Raw genomic sequence first — 25106 nt, forward strand, 5'->3', positions numbered from 1 at the left:
GCAAAATAAGCAATCGATTCAAACCAGACGAAGCACGTGAAAAAGGAAGGGTACCCGTATAAATACGGACGGAACGCCTGACGCATAGCAATGGCTACCTGGTAAACCTTAACTGCTAAGCTTTCGACTCGAACCAAACTACTGTAGCTGTATCGTCATTCGTTCGACCTAAATTGTGTCTCATATTACAATGGACCAACTTTGTTTCGATTTGGAGGTGCGGCCTAAAACTTTTCTCTCCCCTTGAATTTCGAGTCTCAAATTTCAGGTGCGGCTTAGATTTGGGAATTTTTTTTCCCCTTATTTCGAGTCTCATATTTCAGGTGCGGCTTAGATTCGAGTAAATACGGTACCCTCGTAGTGCAGAATGGGGTAAAATGGTTGAGTAGCTCCTCATAAGCCACACATTTCTGTAGTCAGTGCTAAGCAATACTGGAGGTGCTGTAAACAGCGGTGTCACTGGGCTGTGGATGACTGGAAATGAGTCATTTGGGGAGAAAAATCACTCTGTACCCTTGCTGAATCATGCAGTACCCTCTCACAATCTCATGGGAGACCTTGGGTTGGCAGATGCATGGAGAACATTATGTTCTGTCAAGCGTAGTGCCAACAGTGAAGCACGGAGTAGATGGTGTCAGTCTGGTGATGTTTTTTTATGATTACAGGGTGGGTCCCTTATTACAATTAAGAAAACACTAGAATGGAGAAGGATATGAACACATTTTGGAGCATTATACTGCATACAGTAAAGGAATAGTTTGGAGATGGCAACTGGTGGCATATGGATGACAAAGCACCCTGTCAGAAAGCAACATCTGTGAGGCATAGGTTTGAGGGCAACAACATTCCTAAAATGGACTGGCCTGTCCAGAGTCTGACTGAACCCAATGGAAATCTTTTGGGACGAGTTACGTCAGTTTTGCTAGAGACCCCAACATCCAACTTAATGACCCTCTTTGGGTTTGGCCCTTGAGGAAGAATGGGTTCCTATCCTCCGCAGACATTTGGACACCTCACTGATAGTTCCCCAGCGAGTTCTGGCTGTCGTAAAGGAGAAGGGTGGATACCGTGTTAATGTCCATTAATAGGGGTCCAGATACTTTTGATCACATAGCGGGCGAATCAGAACAGACTGTGTGAGTGTAAGTTTGTTTACAAAGTACAGATGTACTTGAAATTACAAATCATGTACAGGACATACAGTGAGAAACAATATTTGGGAGACAGCTGTTTAGGAAGGTAGTATAGTATGTAAAACTTTCATACCTTGGGAGAATGGTTCTCCTTGACTTAGTAATTCCTGGAAATCGCTCTCCGGGTTTGTGGTTCCAACCACCTTCACTCTGCCGTGAGCTAAAAACCCACTTGGCTTCGCTGCTTGTGAACTGCTCATAGCAGATGTTCCAGGCTGGTCAAAATCCTTTGGTTTCTCAGATTCTGTGCCATTTGTAACTGCTCTGTTGAAACATTTTTTCATGAAGTCATAAATCACTATGAGTTTAAAAGAACATGTAGCATTTAAATTAACGAACAAACAATTTAATTCTTCACATATGTTCTTGTAACATATGGAAAGGAGAAGAAGGAAGGATACCCATACTGTAGTGACCACCACCTTATTTTAAGTATCTAGGTGTCATCATTATTCCATAAAGGCTTAGACACTGGCCACTGGAAATTGTGGCACTTCAAGCAACTGAGATTTTCAAAACTGGGTGCCTCTTTTTTCAGAGGTATGTTGCAGCACGGACTTATTGTTAAGTCAAACAGTCGAGACATTATTTGGGAATAATCTGACAAACAAACCAGGAAAAATGAAAGTTGTTTGAGCTGATCTTCATGAATGATTAATCTTATGTGATAAACCATGATACAAATACAATTCTCTAGCTTTCATGAACACACTTTTACCATCCAGCCATGTGAACACATCTCACTGCACAAAAAATTGTACATATCAAATTTTACATGGCACACAGAAAATTTTCTGTAAACTTTCCAGCACTAGCAGTCTTGGGGTAAGCAACGTGGTGGAAAAAGGTTTTCCCGTGGTTGAAGATTATTTTAGACTTTAATTCTATATTTTGCAACAGAATATGTATTTATTATTACGCAGGATAATACTTCAAGGTTTAGTTTACTTAATTACAACCTTTATTACAGATACAAAACAGATATTGTAAATATTCTGTAGTAACCTCTTACTTTATTTACTGCCTTAAAATTAGCACAGAGTTTGTTTTGCAAGTGGTGATTAAAATTCATGCATGTGAAAATTCTATTGCTTCCACACAATTTATAGAAGCCTTTCAAAAATGAGTAGTACAAGTTCACTCTTGCCAGTTGACCAGTTACTGTCTTCATTACTACACTTTTCAGTAGCATGGTTCTCTGCCTGTCCATGCTGCTACATTCCAGTAACACATGGTCCACAGTTTTGTTATCCTCAGTGAACTAACACATGGTGTCGTCTGTTAGTTTGAATTGATGGTAGCAGGCCTTTACTTAAACTGCTTAATTTACTAAAATTCTTGCAATCAAATTCACTTGATGTCCCCAGCATTGAACACACAAGAGTTTTTGGGGGTGTTTGGTGTTCCTTGTGATCTGGATGTCCCTTTGGCCGGCTTGTCTTGCCTGTGTGCACTTTAACCCATGTAAAGCCTACAATCCACTTCTTTTGCAAAAGTATAGGTTTTTTCTTGTTTCTTTAATTAGATTATTTTAATGGTTTAGATTTCTCAAGATCTATTTTTTACTATCAGTCTGTATTACTGTCATTTTTGTAAGCCATCTAATGCGTTACATTTTTCGAGAGCCTTTAAAATAGGAAAGTGCTCTACTAAGAACAATGATGTACAGACTCTTTATTGAGACAAACATCAACACTTAAACTGAAACTGTGTTGTGAGCCAGAATGGAAATATGGTACAAAAGTTCATCTGTGTAGTGAATAACATCACAGCTACTGATGCAGAGGCACTATGTTCAATTCCCAGAAACATCTCATTATTTTTCTGTAGTGTGAAGGTCTCAAATGACATCCAGTGAGGCCAAACGAGAAAATTTCGATCGGATAAGCAGCAAAACAGATGCACAACTTGTGGTGGCGGCTTAACAACCTAAAAGCTAGCACTAAACTCGAATCAATACAACATAGCTAGAACAAATCTTCCGCTTTGCAGCAGCGTGTGCAGTCCTGTGAGACTTCCTGACAGTTTAAAACGGCACGCAAGGCCAGGACTCGAACCCTGTACCCTCGCATGGTGTGTGACGGTGATCCACATGTCAGCCTGAATATTTTGTATTTATTCCAATTACAGACAACTACATTTGACATCTAGTTATTAATTTCAGTATGCAATGACCATCTCCAGATCTGAGGACAATTTTTCGATTACATCACACCAAACATACTTTGCCATTATTATGTAAAATTATAAGTACCAAATAAACTATTCTAACAGACATGTTGACTCTATAGAGTCATAATGACGAAGCTTGTTTGGTTGCTCGTTTTAACTGTATCATATTTACATACATTGGCTCAATGTGATGGAAAAATTGCTTGTACTTGGGTCAGCAGATGGTCACCATAGACCGAAGTTAATAACTTGATGAAAAATAATGTGATCCTTATCTGGAATAGATACAAAATAACCGTTCCTGGATCAATGTGGATTTTTGCAAAAATTAACTCAACTAGTAAAAGCACCACAGATGCTTTCTCTGAGCTGCTTCAATGTTCTTGGCTCTAGAGGTACATAAACAAGGTCCCCCAAAGAAAAACAGCACAAGGCGTTAGGTCATGTGACCTGGCCAATCAAAGGAACAGAGCCACATTACCTTCACCTCTGAGCCCAATCTAGCAATGTGAATGTTCATTGTTTAGGTAGCGATGAACATCGACGCTCCAATGAGGGGTGCCCTGTCTTGTTGCAAAATGAAATTTTTGGAATGATCAGTCTGTTGCGGAAACAACCAGAACTACAACATATCCATATATGAGGTACCTGTCCAGTCTTCTCACAGAAGGAAAATGGACCACATAGATTCTATGTCTATGGCACCGTACAGAAAATATTAACCTTCAGTGAATCTCATTCATGTGTCACTGTTTCATAAGGATTTTCAGTGCCCCATACTCTCACATTTTGACAATTAATCGTTCCAGATAAATTGAAAGTTTCTTTGTCGCTGAAGATTAGCTCGGAAGCAAAATGTTCGCCCTTGAGTGCTTTCTGCATTGTGACGGAAAATTGAAGTTGCCAGCCATAATCTTCCAGTTTTAATTGTAGCCTGACCGGCAAATGTCATGGTGGCTTGCATGGACTGTTGATTTTTTTTGGACTACATACAAAACTTTCCCTCACTTTCTCCACGGTCGCATCTGGCATACACAGTTTACCAGTACTTTTCTGTTTATGGAGACAACCAGTGTGTCTAAACTGTCTATATCAATGCAAAATGCTCTTTTTCATAATTCCTCCTGAATGCGCAATGCACTGTTGCACTAGATAAACATCTTGCATATTTTGACACACAAAAACAATTTTCTCACTATGTCACCATTTTGTCAAAGCACCATGCTTGTTAATGCTCACTGGTGGTCAAACTGCAAACTCAGTGAATTTATGGTTCTATTCATGCATCAATTATATTTGTAAATGCACTACTTTAGAAAATACAGAACTCTGAAAACAAATTAATCATTTACGGAGCCCTGTACTGTAACTAATAAAAGACTGACCATCATTTAAGAGAGAAACAGTCAGAATTTAAGAAAGGAAAAGGAACCAGGGAAGCAATTATGGCACTGTGAATGATTTTAGAAAGAAGAATTGACACAAATAGGATATGTCTGTCTCATTCATTCACCTATAGAAGGCATTTAACAGAGTGGGTTGGATGATATAACAGAATAGAACTGGAGTAGACTGGAGAGAGAAGATGATTCTCAATCTCTATAAAAATCAAGAGTAGAGAAATTAAATGGAATGATCGTATGGCATTTATTGGCCGGGATACCCCTTCGGGGTTTGGCCACCGTATTGACACCACTTCAGCGACTTGCATGTCAATGATGATGAAAATGATGGTGAAGGACACACAACATCCAGTCCCCTGCCAGGAATCGAACCCAGGCCCCCTTGCATGGTAGGCAGTAACGCTACCCCTGCGCTACGGAGGCAGACAGAAATAGGTATCAATGGGATTAAGAAAGAGGCTAGAATATGAAAATGTGTCTGACATGGCTGTCCTCTCTCTCCATATTAATTTATGTTAAGAAAGGCCAATACAAACAATGAACAGCAGCAACAAAGGGGGGTTAATATTGATGGTACACAAACACACTGTATTCCATATGCTGATGAAACAGCAGTCTAAGCAATTCTGAAAAAGACTGACTATATATTCTACATCTACATCTACACGAGTACTCTGCAATTCACATTTAAGTGCTTGGCAGAGGGTTCATCGAACCACAATCATACTATCTCTCTACCATTCCACTCCCGAACAGCGCGCGGGAAAAACGAACACCTAAACCTTTCTGTTCGAGCTCTGATTTCTCTTATTTTATTTTGCTTGTTCCAAATGATTGGAATACAAGGTGTCCATAAATTATATTTACAGCTTTAGATTTTAATAACTATTGAAGTGATATAAAAAGGTCCCTAGTTACAGATCTTAACTAAGTCCTTACTTCTCGAATGCTCTCATCTCAATGTTGTTTTTACCTTAATAAAGATTTACGACTGCCTTCTCATGTCTTCTTGATGCAGTGGACCTCTTATGCAGTGACACTAATTGTGTCGTGGGACTTCATTTCTAGCTGCAGATTGTTGAAGGCTGTAAAAGAGCTCACATTTATGCTACCTCACTACAAAATGACGTATCTGCCTTTTTAGAGAACTTCTGTATTTCATTGTTCTCATACTTAACATTTACAATGCTTGGTGGCAAATCTCTCATTACTCAGAACAACGTATCTGAACTGAATCTCAGGGGGCAAAAGTCAGTATGACATTCCTCTTCAGCTTTCTATCAATTGTTTCCAAGTGTTCACATTATCAGCAGAGTGCAAATGCCACTTTCAGAGCAGGTAGAGACTGCTGACAGCATTCTGTCTTGCCAATGCCCTGTGCTCAGCTCCTCACATTGTTTCTGCACAGACTAAAATCGCAGCACACACAGTGCACACTCTCTACTTGCTAACTACCTAAACAATGTTTTTACATGAACATCTTTCATATGATTGTGAGGAAGAGGTGGAAAAACCTGTTAAAACAACACTGTTCAAGGTGTGAACAAAAAGCAACAGGAATTTCTTAATTAAAAAAAAAATTTACATTTTGTACACATGTTGTCAATGAATGTCTGCATTTTCAGCTGTTTTGAATAGTTTCTTGTTGGCAGTTGAAAAGGTTATACATGCTTTTGAATGACGTCAGCAAATTTTTACTTTTGAAAAAGATAGATCAAACAATTTGAATTAAATTTTGCTTGAAAACTTGAATCAAATCCAGCTCCGTATTTGAAATGTTGACTGTGGCTTTTGGCAAATCTATTAGGAGTAAGACAAGAGTTTACAAGTGGTATAAACATTTCAAAGAGGGTCGAGAGGTTGGTGATGATGTTGGCATGTTCTTTGGCTCATGCCAAGAAATCTTTTCGGATGTTTTTGGCATGAAACATTTAACAGCAATGTATGTTCCGAAACTGTTGAATTTTGACCAAAAATGACATCACATGGACATTGCACAGGATTGCCGACTGAAGTCAACAATGATCCAGAACTTCTAAAGAATGTTATAACAGGTGGTGAAACATGGGTATTATGAGTTGATGTTGAAAGCAAGGCCAAATTGTCCCAATGTAAACTGCCTAAAGGGCAAAGATCGAAAAAAATGACAAGCTTGACCACATGTGAAGGTTCTTCTCACTGTTTTCTTCAATTACAGTGGGACAGTGCATCATGAGTTCCTGCCTTATGGTCATATAGTGTTGTGTACATAGTTCCGCATAGTCAGCGTGTACACAACTTTTCCACTAGAGCGAACCCCGCTAAGCACAACAGTGCAGGCGCAGCACTTGTCCATCTCCGCACTATGAGATGGCACTGTCTTAGAGACAGACCAAATTCTGCTTCCGCCGATCCGGGTATTAATATGTAACGCAGCCAATGAGATTGCTGCTAACGTAGAACCTTTTCTCCTCGCGGATCACACTCGCGCAGTGATACCTGAACGTGCGAGGTATTATAACGAGTGTACAGACCTCTGATTAGTCAGTCTGCATTTGCCAGCACCAGTCTGCGTTAGTCTGCATTTGTCTGTACCAGTCTATAATCAAGTTTCAGTCTGTGCCTAATAAGATTATCATATTCCTGTACATAGCCATGAAGATAAATGTATACTTTTGTCAAGTATCAGAGATATGTGAGAATAAGATTAACGTACCAAGACCAAAGGAACTTCAGACTGTCAATTCTAAATAGCATCCAGAACCAAGTTAAGTTAGTTCAATGCTTGTTATTATTTTAATAAATGTGTGTGAAAATTAATCAAATTCTGTTTAAAGTTGGTCACCGTCAATCTGCTACTCTAAGCGTGCAAGTGGCAGTTCTATCGTCTGACCTAACGGCAGAAGATAAACACGCCACAATAAGACCACGAGACATATTGCTGACACTCGCCTACTTCGTTAAAGCGACAAGTCAAATAATCTGATGGTGTGTCTACCGAAGGTCTTACAGTACACACACCACATATAGTCTATAAGGAATACAACTAGGAAGTTATGCACCTGTTTGTATGAAGCAATCCGAAGAAAACTACCAGAATTGTGCCAAAACCAATCATGAAATTTGCATCACGATAATGCTCCTGCTCACGCCTCAATGATTGTTCATGATCTTTTGACAAAAAAATCTGTTATATTGCCTCAGCCACCGCATTTGCCAGACATAGCCCCTGCAACTTCTTTCTATTCCTGATGTTGAAGTGAACCATGAAAGGGCACTGTTTTACCATCACTGATGAAATAAAAACAGGATCAATGAAGAAACTGAACACCATAATGAGAAATGAGTTCCGGAAGCGCTTCCAAGATTGGAGAAAGTGCAGCCACAGTGTATTTTATCAGAGAGAGATTACTTTGCAGGAGAAAAAGTTGATGTTGATGATGAATAAATAAAGATTCATTAAGAAAAACAAAAATTTCCATAATAACAGCTGGTTTTCAACATGTGACAAGACAAAGCAAAGCTTTTTATGTGGATGCCACAGGAGAGGGATCTCTGAGTGTCACCTGGTTCATAAAGATTTTTGTTATATGGCCTCATTGAGAAAATGAGCTCCCAGAATTCCTAAATTTTCTGAATGATACATGTTAATTTCAATATAACGTCCTCTATGGAAAAAGAGAAAGAACGTAAAATTTTATTTTCATGTAGAATTGCTCAGAAAACCCAAGAGAACTTCAGAGCACAAAGTCTGCAGAAGCCCACTCAGACAGACAGAGACTTTCACAAAAATTACAATCCCAATCCCAAGTACAAACGAGGAGTGATTACAACACTGATGGACTAGTCTAAAATAATCTGTAACCCATAGTACTAGGAGGAGAACTACGTTAAGAAGAAATGGCTATTCTGGCAAAGTGATAATGAGGGCACAGCATCTTGAAATATAGAGAGTGTCTAGTGAAAAAGAACCAACTAAAGGGAAAGTTTTCATCCCATCTGTAACAACAGCTGCAGATCATGTCAGCAACATATAAACAAGACATAGTATTGACACAATGTTTAAACGAACAAGGAAGGCACTCGAATATTTGAACACTGTAAAGGACCTATGCCCACCGCTTGCCACAGCAGCAATATATAAAATCTCTTGTACATAGGAACTACTAAAAGAAGCATTAACACCTGTCTTACACAACACAAGAGCACATGTCTTCTGGCAAACATAGATAAACCAGCAGTAGCAGATCTTGCACTAGGACAAGGGAAACAACAAACTTCTTTCTCCACTCCAATACTATGATTTTACAAAGATCTGATCAAAAGAAGTCAAAAGGACAAAACCAACTTTAATGGAAAAGGAGAAGGATTGAAATTAGACAAGCTGTGGGCTTTATAACTACATAAAGCAAATAGTGCCAACTCTTCCCCAATGTAAGATCCATAGATGTGACACCATGATCTTAAGTAGTGATCTGATGATGTCATACGCCAACAGTTGCGTCGATACGCATAAACAGTTCAGCTTGTTGAGCTTGTTTAAGTATGAACCTAGTACCTGAGTCTTTACAGTCTCTACTATGTCTTGAGCATTAGAAGGTGAAACATTAGGCACAGAAATATTCCACAGACCGTGGATTAATGCCCATAAAACAAAATACACCAACTCCAGCTGTGAAAGTTTGCATTGTTTGATCATAGAGACATTGGAGGAGGAGGAGGAGGAGATTAGTGGTTAACATCTGCGGTCTCTGGTATCGGGCTGCGTGGAAGTTGAAAGCCCAATGGAGCAAATGGACCTCGATGGACGTTAAGTGGACAGTTTCCCCGCACCACTGCACTCGCCTAGTGAGTGCACCACCATCTCGCCACATGAATACACTGGCCAATAGTGTCCCTCGTGACTAGCATAAATACTGCCACACCTTGACCACTCAGTCAGCCGTGTACTTCACCTGATAGCATTTCTTACTGTCTCTGCCACACTACTGACTACTCATCGATGATTTCGCTCTGGTACTGGTTTTCCTCTTTGGTCTCGATTCGGATTGTGGCTTGTATCTGACCTGTTGACAGTGTTGTGTTGAAAGTTCATTGCACTTTGTTGTTGTATACGTTGCTATCGACTTGCTCTTGCTGTCGGGTCTGCCGTTCGGTCAGGCTTTTGCTCGACTCCGGCATCAGTTTGAGTCCCATCCACAGGCAGTCTTACCACCTTAAGCTGTCACCATTTCTCTCCTGTTTTTCTCAAGTGCACCTGTATCTGGCTACTCGCAGATATAGCAACGTCGACAATGAGATCATTAGTGACGGAGCACAAGCCCAGATTAGGGAAGGATGGAGAAGGAAATCAGCTGTGCCATTTCACAGGAACCATCCCAGCATTTATCTTAACAGATCCGGGAAACGACAGAAAATCTAATTCTGGATGACTGCGTTTGAACTGCCATTCTCCCAAATATATGAGGATCATTGTGTCCCCATATTGCACTAGAAATGCAAAGAGACAGTCCTAAATTCAATGTGTGGTGCAGACTTACATACAGCTGAATCATTGGTCCATTCTGTTTCAGTCAGCCTACTGTTGACAGTATTTACCTGAACATGTTATGAGACTTTGCTGCGTCACAACTGAAATGTGCAACCTGACATCATATTCCAGTAATATGGGGCACTGGATGTACAAAAATTTCTGGGGGCAAAGTTCCTGGATGGTGAACTAGATGAGACAGTTTGACTCTGTGGCCACCATGATTATCTGATCTCTCATCACTACACTTACACCTATGGGGTTTGTAAAAGCATCATTTGTACTGACATGTTGCCATGGAGGTACTGGAGCGGAGACAGAATACCGACTGGGTGTTGTCCGTGCCAATAAAGGTGCACACAGCGGCATGTATTAAGGTAGAAACAAAACTTTATGAGCTACCCTGTTATGTGTTGAAAACCAGTTGTTATTTTATAGCATAATTGTAAGTTGTTATAGTCTAAAATTGTAATGATAATTTATGGACACCATGTATGTTTCCAGATGCTCCCGCACCATGTCTGACCTTTTGGTACAAAAATGATTTTCTGGCCTTGTTCTCTAACTCCCCTCTGTGTGTTTGTTCAGTACTGAAAGGAGTCATACTAAAGACATAATTTAATCACCTAAGGTCTTTACTGGATGTGTGCTGTTCTGAAATAGAAGACTGCTCGATCTAATCTGTGGCTGAAATCTGGCCAGTGAACCTTCCAAGAATCCTGTGAGGATCACTGAGAAACATGTAAGAGAGATATGAACTACTTAATCTTAATGGGCTGCTCTACACAGACAAAACAGTGAAGTACAGGGCATTTCAAAAAGGACTTTACAACTTTAAAAATTCATATAAATTTATTGAGAGAAGATATAGAGCTGGGTTTAGTGTTATTCTTGTAGGGAAACGCATCAAGTTTTTTTAAACTTGAACTAAAGATGTTGTATGTGGCTTCCGTTGATTATCCTACACACATCCCATCAGAAGTCAGTTTCTTCCCAAACTCACCGTAGCATTGCAGGTGTAGCTTGCTCAGTGGTGTCAGGTTTGGGGAATGTGGGGGCCACACAATTGGAGCATCATGGCCAATCCACTGACCTGGAAAGTGGTCACTGAGACAATCCTGGATGTCGGCCAGGTAGTGGAGTGGTGTACCATCTCGCATGAAATAAACATTTTGTTCTTGGCCATCCTCATTTATCTGTGGTATCAAGAATTGTTGTAACATATCCAGGAACACTAACCCATTGATGGTTCTCTCACAGAAAAAAAGGGATTGTACACTTCGTTCTTGCTCAATGCACAAAAGACATTCAGTTTAGGGCTCTCACGAACATGTTGCAATGTTCGATGCAAATTTTCACTGTCTCAAATCCTACAGTTGTGTGTGTTAACCTTGCCACTTAAGTGAAAAGTCGAGTCGCTGGAAAAGGTAATTTTGTCTAAGAAATGTAATCGATCTAACATATCAACACAGAAGTTCTTGAAAGCAACTTTATCAGGGTTAGCACACTGGACTCGCATTCGGGAGGACAACGGTTCAATCCCGTCTCCAGCCATCCTGATTTAGGTTTTCCGTGATTTCCCTAAATCGTTTCAGGCAAATGCCGGGATGGTTCCTTTGAAAGGGCACGGCCGATTTCCTTCCCCATCCTTCCCTAACCCGAGCTTGCGCTCCGTCTCTAATGACCTCGTTGTCGACGGGACGTTAAAACAACACTAACCTAACCTAACTTTATCAGTGTCTTTTATTGCTTGTACGATCATCAATCTGTAAGTTTTAGATGCAAACGGTTTCTCAACATGCGCCAAACAGTTGTATATGGGATTTGCAGTTTGCGAGATATACACTGGGTTGATTTTGTAGGGCTGTTGACAAAACGTTGTCTCACTTGCTCAATGACGCTGTCAGATGTGCTTTGATGACCTGATGATTTCCCATGTCTTACTGAGCACCCTGTTTCTACAAAACATTTATGCTACTCATAAATTGTAGGCCTACTGGGAGGATATTTAGCGTAATTGGTACAGAAATTGCACTGAGCTGTTGTCGCTGACTTCGATTCTTCAAACCAAAACACACAGCTAGCACACTCAGGTCTCGTGAAGGCAGCCGTCTTTAATGCAACTGCTACTAGCGCTCCTTATGGTGCAATTCGGCACTAGCGAACTACGTGAAACAAAACTTGATGTATTTTCCTACAAATTGACACTACAATCACCTTTGTAGGTACTATGAATTAATTTACATGAATTTTCAGAGATGTTTCTCGTGAAGGCAGCCGTCTTTAATGCAACTGCTACTAGCGCTCCTTATGGTGCAATTCGGCACTAGCGAACTACGTGAAACAAAACTTGATGTATTTTCCTACAAATTGACACTACAATCACCTTTGTAGGTACTATGAATTAATTTACATGAATTTTCAGAGATGTTAAGTCGTTTTTGAAACACCCTGGAAGCTCTTCAACATTTATGTCCCTCAAAAATAATTCGAGGGGCTATACCACAAAGTCTGCAGGAAGTTGGATGGCAATAGCAAGGAAATGCTATTCCAGAAGAAGTAGATAAACAACAGAGATGCGAAAAATAAGAGTAATGGAACTGTTTAAAGGCTTATGCAACTATAACAATTCTAAAACAGAGCTTCAAATCTCTCTCTGGCGCGCGCGCGCCCACACACACACACACACACACACACAAAACTATTTAAGAAGTAATATGCATTAACAGGATAACCAAATCCTGATAATACATCAGCACCAAGCCATGAAAACACTTTTCATCATTCATCATTCCTTATCCTTTCCAAACTAGTTTTTTCTTTGTATAATACTGGTAAAAATAATACTCTACCAAAAGATCAACACACACATTTCCAGGTATAACCTCCACACATTCACTATACCACGTCAAAGTGAGTGGAATAAGTTTCACTGGGCAACAACCATTTTGCATCTGGTATGTGATACATTAATTTCCATGTAAGGCTATTGGTTGTAGATTCTAAATGCACCCTTAGAAATGTGGTATCACATAACTTTTTTGAGATATTCAAAATTATATATTATTTTCTTTACATTTTCAGTCAATTTTGCTATTTTTTTTTATAATCAAAATATAAAAAGTGTCCCTATGGAGTTACTTTTTTGTGTTACTAAATGTCAGTTTTAAAAACAGTCATTAGATAGCAGATGAGTTTCTTGGCTGATTCTTTGTCACAATGTTTTGAAGTTGCAATCTCAATCTATAGTGAAAGGTGTGTACCTAATGGCAACAAACTTCTATCAGTAACTTTGGCTAATTCAATGGATAATATGGATACTCTTGAAATTGTAATCCTGCAGCTAAATGTAATCAATTGTAAACATTACGATTTACAATTTTGTTGAGAGTTTATTGGCTTTCTTAAGGCACACGAGACATCAAAAACAAGTACACTGTCAAGGAAAGGTCTATGAGACAAACATATACAGCACGAACGGAAAATTTTAAGAACAAACCATTAGTTGTGCCAAGTCAAACTGCCTCCACTTCATATTAAATTTGACATGCTGAAGAATTTAGCAAAGGCTCTTGATAAATAATGTGAGACTTTCAATAATTTGAAAGAAGTTTTTCCTAGCATCACTGGGGCCAAGGTGAAAGATGTGTTTATCAGGCCACAAACCAGAAAATTTTTGATTGATGAGACCTTTGAGAATGCTGAGTTACTTGCTTGGATGTCCTCTAAAAGACAAAGTCCATGGCTTCTGGTCAACAGAAGAGATGAGAATTTTGTTTCTTTAGGGTCTGAACTGTTGGACAACTAGAAAAAAATCAGGTGAAGAATATCACTAAAAATATACTTTGTACTTCGTTTTTTTTCCCTACAAAACTTGGGTGCTTTCCACTAAGACATGCCTACTAGCAAATGTCACTGTCAAGGATGCTGGAACCCTCCAATAACAACTGTTGCTTTGAAATATGAGACATTTTACAATACAAAAGCATTCCTATCCAATTTATTCAAATAAACAGATGTTCAACTTTGTTTTCATGCTACAAGGGGCTTTTTGTATATGATGATTGTTTTGGTGTTTTATGTAAAGGTTTCAATAATTTTTCGATTATGTATATTAAACATTGATTTTATTAATGTTCACCACATATTGGAAGTAAAATAGACATAATTTTATTATTTTGCCTCTCAGAAACTTAACAATATGGAGAAAATATGACTGGACTTCTGAACTTAGCATCCAAAAATTAGGTAAATCCATCCACTTAAATATGCAGAACAAAAATTCAACAATGAAAATAATCAATTATTACAAAAATGTAATTGGATGGGCCAATGGCTCTTTCTTGCCGCAGAAGGGTTGAAGGGGAAGGAAGAGGGGTGAACGGAAAGGAAATGGAGACGTTTAGGAAAAGGGGTAGAGTTCAGAAAAGTCACCCAGAATCCTGAGTCAGGGGAGACTTACCAGATGGGATGAGAAGGAAAGACTTTCCTTCTCATGTCATCCGGTAAGTCTCCCCTGACCCGCGGTTCTGGATGACTTCGGGGTGGGATAAGAAGAAAGTATTTCCTTCTCATCCCGTCCTGTAAGTCTCCCCTGACCCGGTGTTCTGCGCGACTTTTCTGAACTCTACCCCTTTTTCTAAACCTCTCCATTTCCTTTCCCTTCATTCCTCTTCCTTCCCCTTCAACCCTTCTGCTAGGAGAAGGAGCCACCTGCTCCAAAAGATTGCATAAGCAAAAACTTGCGTTTTATATATTTATGTTCCCCTACCACTGCTTGATGAGTAGAGATTTTATCTATCCAATTACATTATATAGAACAAAAATTCAGTTTGTTACCAATGTTATAGATTAAGTAAACTAAAATAAAGGTAACTACAGGACATGCAATGCATTCAAAGCTGCACACATTACTAACACCAACAAAAGGTACCAAGAAAACAGTGCAAATGATACTAATAGCGCTCAAAGAACACTGCCTTATTCTATTGAATTAGATATTTTCCAAACCAGACAGACATATTACCTGTCATTAATGCAAGTACTTCAAAACAGGTGGCATTTATCAAGCCTAGAGCAAAGACATTTTTATTTACACTTAGTTTCAACAACTGCCTAATATATACTCAACTGTTTCACGTCAGTAGAGTCCTTTTCACGCCGCCGCCGCACTACTTCCTTCAAGTCGAATGTCTTTTTCATTTTCAGGATTATGTCATTGACATGCCCTGAATCGACAAAAGGACTAGTAACAAACTCTCTTATTTCTTCCACCATAGGTGGTATTTTTTCTCCTGGGTGTAAGGCACGGTAGGAAATGCAACTGAACAATTTGTGATGAGTTATATTAGTTATCTCATCCGATTTAAATGCCTCAGTTCCATCTGGTAAAGCACCCCTGTGAATGATACAATTATGGCATACAATCACAAATGGGAATATACGACAAATAAATACATAAATAAACTGTAGTGAATTTTTTCAAGGAACTATCTAACCATCCTACATTTCTCTAGTGCAAACATCAGTAATCAGAAGAATAAACGGTGATATTTTTGGGGCTGTATGAGATTAATTGATCCTGAATATACAGGGTGAACTATGGAAAATGGACATTTTTAGAACAGCTAATAAAGTGTTGTCCGTGGTGGGAGGGAGACGATATACCTCGTTCACTTTGGGACTGTTCTCCAACTCAACAGTAGTGGAACTGTGGACGAGAGAGTATTGCATGTTCATGTACAATACCTTTGTCCTAAATGCTGAGTCTGTCAATGCAGTATGGCTACATTAACTCCACATTTTCACTTTAATGGGACAGTTAACAAACACAGCTATTATTTTTCATTCCTTGAACAGCCTTTCATAATTCATGAGAGATGTCTTTGCTTCCCTAATGTGACTGTGTGTCATGCATTTGCTGCTGTCTTTGTAATCTGACAGAGTAGTAAGTGACAGGGAACTGTTGAATGTTTCATAAACATCATGAATGTGTTCTTTCTGCCAAAATTGTGGAGACAACAGATGAACATGAGGACTGCTTATTTTCAACAGGCTGGTACATCATTACACACTGTAAATGCACCTGTAGCAGTGTGAAGAAACACTTTTTATTTTTCGTTTGGATGCTCTGCAGTGGCCATTAAGATCACCAGACTTGTCTGCTTGTGTCTTTTTTTTTCTTTCTATGACAAAAAGTCCCAAAGTTTAACACAGTCATAGGCTGACATTAAAGAAAAGGCAGGTTTGGTTGACCACCACCTGTTGGCCTGAGTTACAAGTAACTTTTTAAAATTATAGTCAGACAATGGCTGTCACCTGAGAGTTAGTTTTTGTGCAAATCAAATACAAGATGTTAATCATCAATTTTGTGCTCATTTGAAAACTGTCAGTTTCCGTAGGTCACCCTGTATTATTATATCACCATCTTCATTATTACCACTTTCCACAAAAAATTTATCCATTGGCTTCACGACATATTTTGCTGCAATTTGCTTTAAACACACAGCTAAAAAATTTATGCTTGCTTTACTGAGCAGGCAGAATTTGCATGGAAATTGTGAATTTTTCAGCTCCCTAGCAATCACACAGGAATTATTTCATAGCGTCATCATCCAAAAATTGCAATGGTCACTGAAGTGGTGTGAAATGGGCCATCTACACCTACATCTATACTCCGCAAGCCACGTTTTGGTGCATGGCAGAGGGAATTTAGTATAATCGAGGTGCTATCCAAAATTTTTGGGACTGGTGCTGCCATCTATCGAAGACCTTACCTTTGGACTAATGGTCACCATCACCCTCATAGTAGTTCCCATGCACACATGCACACCAGTCCTAGTGCTTCTGCCACTGGTCAAAAGTTTTCTGGAAGTCTTGTTCTTTGAGGCTGTTTTACCACCACCAGCGATGCTTCTTGAATCCTCTGTAGTGTCGAATCGACGGCCTTTCAACTTGAGTTTCAGTTCTGGGAATAACGCGAAGTCACAAGGAGCCAAATCTGGCGAGTATGGTGCGTGGGGTACAACTGCCATGTTGTTTTTTTGCCGAAAAGGTCCTGGTGAGCAAGTATGTGTGACAAGGCCGTTGTCACGATGCAGCAGCCAGTTCCCTTGATGCCAAGGTTGGGCCATCGTCACCGCAAGTTTTCATGGAGGCGTCGCATAACGTCACAGTAGTGCGCGGGATTCACTGTTTGGTTGGGTGGGACGAATTCTTTGTGCACAATTCCCTTGGTATTAAAGAAAATGATGATCAGGCTCTTCACTTTGTTCTTCACCTGTCTTGTTTTTTTTTTGGTCTTGGAGAGCTCGGGCTCTTCCACTGGGACGGTTGTTGCTTTGTCTTTGGGTCATAACCGTAAATCTAGCTCTCATCGGTGGTGGTAACTCGTGACAAGAAGGTTGGATCGTCAGATGAGGTGTGACAAAGGTCCGTGCACACTTCAACACACTGTGCCTTCTGATTGACAGTCAAGATCCTTGGCACAAATTTAGCGGCAACACGATGCACGCCCAATTTATCAGTCGACATTTGTTGATATGTTCCATAGCCAATACCCACTTCATCCGCAAGGTCTCGAATGGTTTGACATCGATCTGCACGCACCAACTGTTGAAGTGTGGCAACAATGTCTGGTATTGTGCAGCTAAAGGGCCTTCCAGTGTGAGCACCATCTTCAACATCTGTACAGCCGGCCCTCAACCGAGCATGCCACTCAAACACATGCGCACGGCTCATGCTCTGTCCCCCAAACACTTGCTGAATCATTGCAAGGGCCTCCCAAGCACTTTTCCCGAGATTTGCACAGAATGTGATACACACGCGCTGTTCTGTTCACGGATCCATCGTAAAATCGCCATACTCCAAACACACGGTATTACGGAAATCACTATGGACATGCAACACGTCCTCCCAGCTGAATGCCACTCCGCATACTGACTCATCAGATTCGCAGGTCTCGCCACCTAGCGGTGCAGAGATCTACCAATCCTATGTTCCAGATGGCAGCAACAGTCCTGAAAATTTCGGATTCCACCTCGCAGCTGTCACTTCCCACCTTTCCTGTTCCAGACACGATTGCTGTTACGCCTCCATATGAGCTTCAATCTTTAACCTTGCCTTCACAGTCTTCTCACAAAATATGCAAAGGAGGAAGAATATATTCGTTGACCCTTCTTGACACATACACCCTAAGAATTATAAATGAGATCTGCCTCACAATGCCTGACACTTCTCTTGCAATGCCCGACACTTCTCTTGCAGCGCCAGCCATTAGAGTTGAACAAGCATCTCCATGACAATATCACACGTACTACACGAATGTGTGATCAAATATGCTGTTCTTCTTTGGATCTTCTCTATTTCATCTATAAATATTTTCTGGTAAGCGTCCCAAACTTTTAAGCAATACTCAAGTATACAATGAGTGGAGGTTTTGTAAAATACCTTCTTCTTCTTCTTCTTCTTCCTCGAAGGAGCAGGTGATTCCCTATTTCTAGTCTCACAAGCTGACTTTGTCGACTAACTGTCTTCAGTTAGAAGAAGAAGAAGAAGAGGAAGATTTGAAAAACCCAAATCCTTTTGTCTTTCCCTCTCCTTCCCTCTTTCCTGACGAGGCAACCATTGGTTGCGAAAGCTAGATTTTGTGTGTATGTTTGTGTTTGTCTGTGTGTCTATCGACCTGCCAGCGCTTTTGTTTGGTAAGTCTCATCATCTTTCTTTTTAAAAATATATATATATATATATATATATATATATAAAAATGGAGAGGATGACTCTTTATTCTAACACTACTGGTTGCAAAGGTAAGCTACAAAATAATAACTGCAATGCATTTTCAGAAGTTTCATCATAGCAATAAAAAGGTCCTTAAAAATTAGAATGTCACAGTCACACAGTTAAAGCTTAGGAAATGAACACAATGTCAGTTAGCATAAGACGTTCTCTGTCTACAGAAAAGTTGTTGTCATACCACAATTGATGTAGCAACTGGATGGGTGAAAGACTGACTGTATCCATAATGTAAAAAAGATTTTTTGCAGAAAAAAAAACAGGAAAAATACAAAGAGTCTCGTCTCCTTCTGCAACAACTGAAGGGCACACACTCACATTAAGTCCATGGAATCAATCAGTTCGTCTACAACATTTAGTTGCTCAGGTGTCAGTGCATTTATCTCTCGATCCAACGGTTCAAGAATCAAGTCATCACGAACGTCCTCTGCAAATGGTAGCTCTGTGTATACGAGATACTGTTAAAATTGAGAAGAAAAAAAATGTTAACAGAAGAAAACAGAAATCTCATGTATCATATAAAATGTCAACATGGCATTTACACCATCACAAATTCATACTTATGACCTGTATCAAAAGAAAAATTCACTAGAGAAAACTATAAAATTATGGGGCAGGTTTTCTGGTAGGTAGCTATAAAATTATGTGACAGAATTGCTGCCCTTTTTTTAACCTATCCCAAAATATCCCCCCCTGCTGAAGAGAAAACCAATAGTTCTGGAGGCTTGGGTAGCTTCTTTCATCGAAATGTACGTTTAGGGGCAGTACAAACTCACTTAAGGTGAGCACTTAGTTAACACGAACAAGATTTCACTCCCGGCACTGATGTATGTTATTACAGGAAATTTAATTGATTAATACCAATTTTGACCATCACAAATTGAGCAATATTTTTGCAGGACTCACTTTATGCAAAAAATAACATTTTATAGAAGACACATTTATTTAATTAAAAAGCAAGTTTAGAGGGAAGAAAATTTTACAACTAACAAATTTTGTACAGTTCTGGAAAAGTTTATGATAGTGTTTGCATATACATAAAATTTTTCATAGTTTAACAACTCCTGGAAGAAGAAAAACAGTTTTCTTTTTCAAAACTTGCTTTACACTCAAACTAGATCAGTGACACCAGAATATTAAATGCTTGTTTTTTACATTTAAGTTTTAAAATAATATTTCTTTTTTCTCTTCTACGCATTTTCAGGAGACTTCACCCTCATAAATTCTCTGTGAGCTGTCATGATCTTCATATTTCTCACCACCTGCAGAGAGTATGTCATTGTAGAAAGTCACTGCATCCTTAGTATTTGTATGGAAACACATAGTTTCATTGCACCCTTCTTTTCTGCACTCATATTGTTTATCTTGGGAATAACTGCTGCATGTTTCATGCTTTGAATGAACGAATGTCCTTCTAAACTGGTTCGTCTGTATGTTATTGCTCATGTATCCATCGATTAGAAAGGCAAGGTAGATTCCAATATTTCATTAGAAATTCATCTAAATCTGTAGGACAACCAGTCTCCTCCACACCAGCACTTTTCCAAACTTCATCAAAATATTCCTGTATTCACAAGGTGGTATGATCTCTTCTTTATTCTGATATTCCTTCTCAATTCTATCGAATACATGATGCAGTGGTATGAAACTGTGACCACAAATAAGAAAACAGTGGGTAAGTTCAGAGAACACTCTTGTGCATTTCATTAAATGTGGCAGCACACAGAGCATTATAGAATTCTTGTTCTGGCTGTTGCTCGAGCCTGAAAAAAAGCTCAAGTTTCAATCCTCTTGTTTTGATTCATGTACCACCACAGTCAGATTACCTGTTGTGTGTAAAAATACTTCTCCAGTAGAGAGGTTTGTCAGAGGTTCACTTCGTTGCATTTCATTGCATGTTGAAGACAATTTTTACGGTGTCCTCAGAGTATTTGTTAATTTTACGCACTTCCTGGCACTATTCATTTTTTGCTATCTCTATTTTTTCTGTCTGAGCTCCTTGTGCGTTGAACAGGTGTCATTGTGAGAGTAGCCAAAGCCAAGATTAAAATTCTTATAAAACACTGTCTTAAATTATGACACACAACAACTTTTATTACCCAGCTGTCTTTGTCTTTGCAAAAATTTTCCCACATTATATTTACATTTAACGTTTGGGCAAATATGACCTACTTATTTTCCATCAGCTGTAATGAGATGCTCTACACTTACACTTCAAAATGTGCTGTTTCACTTCTTCGATCATAACTACATCGGCTTAAGTTGCTCTTGAGCCACATCTTTGTTCATGTCGTGCAGCGCTGAGCAATTCGGCCTATGCGATCCCACGATATAAGTGTTATTTTTTGAAATGTAGCAGCGCAAATTGGTATTTAGGAGCCATCTCTTAAGTTTTATCTTATACCTGACAGACAGCCTGAGTGGAATCTACAACACATCTAGCTGGTGCTCAGATTACCATGTATGACAGAAGCAATGCATCTTGCTTGCTGTATCTCCTGAAGAATATAGCGCTTTTCAAGGACTATAATACACTATGGGCTATAAGTTGCATCTTAATTTTTAACCAATTTTTTTAAATAATATTTTTATTATTAGAATGCAAAGCCAGACTAAAAAATATTCTTAGTTAATAAAACTGAACTGACCTTTAAAACCCCTGAAAACTACCATCTGAACTTTCTTCTTCTTCTTTTTCTTCTTCCTCTTCATCGTTGTCCTCTTCATCTATAAGACAGTCTTCACTGCCATATTGAGTGTTATTTGTCCACACTTCTTGAAAGATTTAACAAAGTTGTCCTTTCTCACCCTAGACCACATCTGTTTTATCCACTGACACACTTGTTTGTGGGTTGTTTTAAAGCTCCTTTTGGCATGAATTCATCCATCATTCATTTGTTCTATTCCTCTCTCACATACACTTTAACGGTTTATTTATTGTGACATCAAGTGGCTGCAATTGTGAAGTATGATAAGTCCTCCCAGAAATATAGAAAGCTCTACATATCCCTGTCTCAGTTTCTCTTTTGCAGAATTTTTTAAATGACTATTAAACTGATCTAGCATAAGAAGAGAACACTTATTCAATAAAGCACCTTTCCTTCTCTGCCATACACTACTAACCCACAAATTCATATCAGCCTCGTTCATCCCACCCTCGTCATGTATGTGAACAACACCTGGCGGTATTACAGAAAGTTTTGGCATGCTAGAAGCCCGAAAGTGATCACCGAATTAAGTTTAGTACCATCAGCACAACTTGAAAGGACAATAGTGTAGTTATTTTTTTTATGTCCACTTGTTTTCATAGTTACAATTTTAGCACCTTTCATGGCACAGATCTGTTACTCGGTACATCAAATATCAGAGGAGTTTCGTCCATATTTGCTACTTGGCTTAGTTGCATACTGGTTTTCTTTCAATATTGAATAATAAAGCAATCGAAAGATAATATTCTCTCTTCATATTCTTGTGGTATGTTCTGAGATACTTTGGATTTGGTTCACATGCTTCATAAACCTGTAGCACCTATCAACTCCATCCTACATGACTGTTAAAGTCCTACCGTAGCACTAGCATGTATTTGAGTCATTCTTGTATTAATTCCAATGCCACTTTGACAATGCCCTTGAATCAATTTCAATACATCACCATAATGTTTTGGCCATTTTGCATTCAGTCCTCTATTTGCACATTTAGTCTTTCTCATTTTTTTTTCAGTTCTTCTTTACTAGCCCGCTAATCGTGAATGGTTTTTTTCTCATGTTGTTCTGCATATGCTATTACTTTAAATTTATAACACACACCACATGAATACCTTTTATTTTTTTTCCATTATGAAACTAGCTACTAACAAAAATATTGTACTGTTACTGATAACACAAATCACTTTCACTGACACTGTAGATTGCAACAATGCATCATAGGCTAGACAGTGTTATGGGTTTGTAATGATGGGGCAGGAGGAAGGCAGTGTTAGCAAGCTTGTGAATTGCCGCAACTCGTGTTTGTCACATTAGTGCACTGCTGCTGCCAGTTGAATCCGTTGTTGCCAGACAGAGAAAGGTCTGCTGCGGCATCAAATGTATGGCCATTTTTAAGACTGGCGGGAATTTTAAATCAAATGCTGCACATTTTTATATTAATTTCAAATATAAGATGCCCCTGAATTTTGGAGGCAATTTTTGAAGAAAAAAGTGTAGCATACAATCCGTAAAATACGGTACCTCTAACATCTTTGGCAAACCAAGTAGCATCAAGCAAGTTTTGAAAAAAAAAAACTCCTACATATGCTTGAGGTGAGTTTTGCAGAAACAGGCTGTATTCTATGTTCTATAAGTGCAGAATAAAGCAAGTTTTGCTAAAGCCGGCTGCATCAGCTTGAAGAGGAAGATGAACAGTAGGTGTTAAAGAAAAAAAGCTATTTTATCATGAGAGAGAGAGAGAGAATAAAGCGAGTTTTGTGAAAACGCTCCTCAATTCTGAACTGTTTTTAGTCCATTACATCATTAGATTTTTTTTCATTTAACCCGAACTTTCAACTCCACCCCACTCTCACTGTTAAGAGCTGCGTAAGTAACAATTGCAACTCTGACAGCATGAATGATAAGCTATGATCTACAAATTCAATTCTGTGTTGAAATAGGCTTTTTTTTTTTTTTTTTTTTTTTTTTTTTTTTTTGGGGGGGGGGGGGGGTGGAGAAGGGAGAAAGTGTGAGTAACGTTAAGTTGCCAGCAGTAAAAGAGGGGTCATGACTGATAGGAAGCAAGCATAGGTCTGCAAATAAAACTAAAAATCCTGAAGGAAGCAAACTGATGTGTACTGAAGAAAAAGACAACTGCCAGAAAGTAGGAACTTGCCAAATCTGCATTATCCACGATACTTATGGATCGTAAAAAAATTCTTAATTCTGCTGTGTCGGTTTCCAAGTAACAGAGGACTTCACAGTGGTAAGTAGAAGATGTTGAAACTTTACATCTAGCACCAATGTACCTTTAAGTGGACATATAACTCAGTCAAAGGGAAACAAGATTGCACAAAATTTACACATGGAAGATTTCAGTTTTCAGCTGCTTGGCCACTTCAAAAGAGGGACACCAGAAGAGAGAGTACTGAGCCCTACACTGAAAGGGCACCATATGCTGAGGCCTGCCTCCAGTGTGGCACAACATAGGCATACGTAAAATGGACTACGTTACGCTTACACCATACGTCACTCAACTAGTCCTATCCATCTTCCATAGTAATCATTCCAATGTCACAGGGGGTTTCTGCCTGATGATACAAAAATAGTTCTCAAGTGAACATTCATCTGTCAACAGTGGTTATAAATGGACTAGAGACCAACTCAGGGTTTGATACAGCATCTGATCAATACCTGCTGCAGGTCACATTAGGTTTATGAACAGTATCCTGAAACATCAGGACTGACTTACTGTCATAACCAATACAGCCCAACTGAACCACCACTAGTTAAGTTACCCATTGTTCACTGAATTCAGAAACAGATCAGTGGTCATGCTTAGAAGTGCGAATGAACTTTTAACAACACTGGCATGCCTCACCTTCATGCTAAAGTTCAACAGTGCAAGGTATCATTTAACAAATTATTGTTGATTGTTATTAATGTTTATCAAAAATTTCTGTCCAAACATAGTTCACCCTGTGATGACTGTTTAGCTGCTGTGAACTAGCAAGTACCTTTGGTGGTATGAGGTTCTCTTCCTGCCACAATTATGTTGGACGCCAAATGTATTTGCTGTAAAAAAAAAGTTTGTTGTCCAAAGACAATGTAGTCGACATTGACTGTAGAAATTATTTAGAGGTATTTTCATTATTCCAATTTAGGCACTTCAGCCATTATCAAGTGGTACACTGCAAAGGACTGTCCTTTAGCACATGTCAGACTTCAAAAATGCCATCATCGTGTCTGAGCCCATTAACAATGTCACCATTTTTAACATAAATCCCAACAAACTACTGTTCTTGTACACTGTTTACATGAGAACAGTAATTATTTGGGATTTATGTTAGAG

The 25106-nt window shown here is 39.0% G+C and overlaps 1 protein-coding gene across 1 annotated transcript in view; it reads right to left on the reverse strand.

The window, feature by feature from the left end:
* Nucleotides 1-25106, reverse strand: part of LOC126106656 (X-ray repair cross-complementing protein 5-like) — a 180745-nt gene that overhangs the window by 38400 nt on the left and 117239 nt on the right. Inside the window, exons 10-12 of the mRNA XM_049913018.1 lie at nucleotides 19389-19528; nucleotides 15409-15675; nucleotides 1267-1457 (exon numbers count right to left, since the gene is read on the reverse strand). Coding sequence (XP_049768975.1) covers nucleotides 1267-1457; nucleotides 15409-15675; nucleotides 19389-19528 — 598 coding nt within the window. The remainder of the gene's footprint in view (nucleotides 1-1266; nucleotides 1458-15408; nucleotides 15676-19388; nucleotides 19529-25106) is intronic.

The sequence above is a fragment of the Schistocerca cancellata genome, chromosome 10, assembly GCF_023864275.1.
Source record: "Schistocerca cancellata isolate TAMUIC-IGC-003103 chromosome 10, iqSchCanc2.1, whole genome shotgun sequence".
Classification (NCBI taxonomy): Eukaryota; Metazoa; Arthropoda; class Insecta; order Orthoptera; family Acrididae; genus Schistocerca; species Schistocerca cancellata.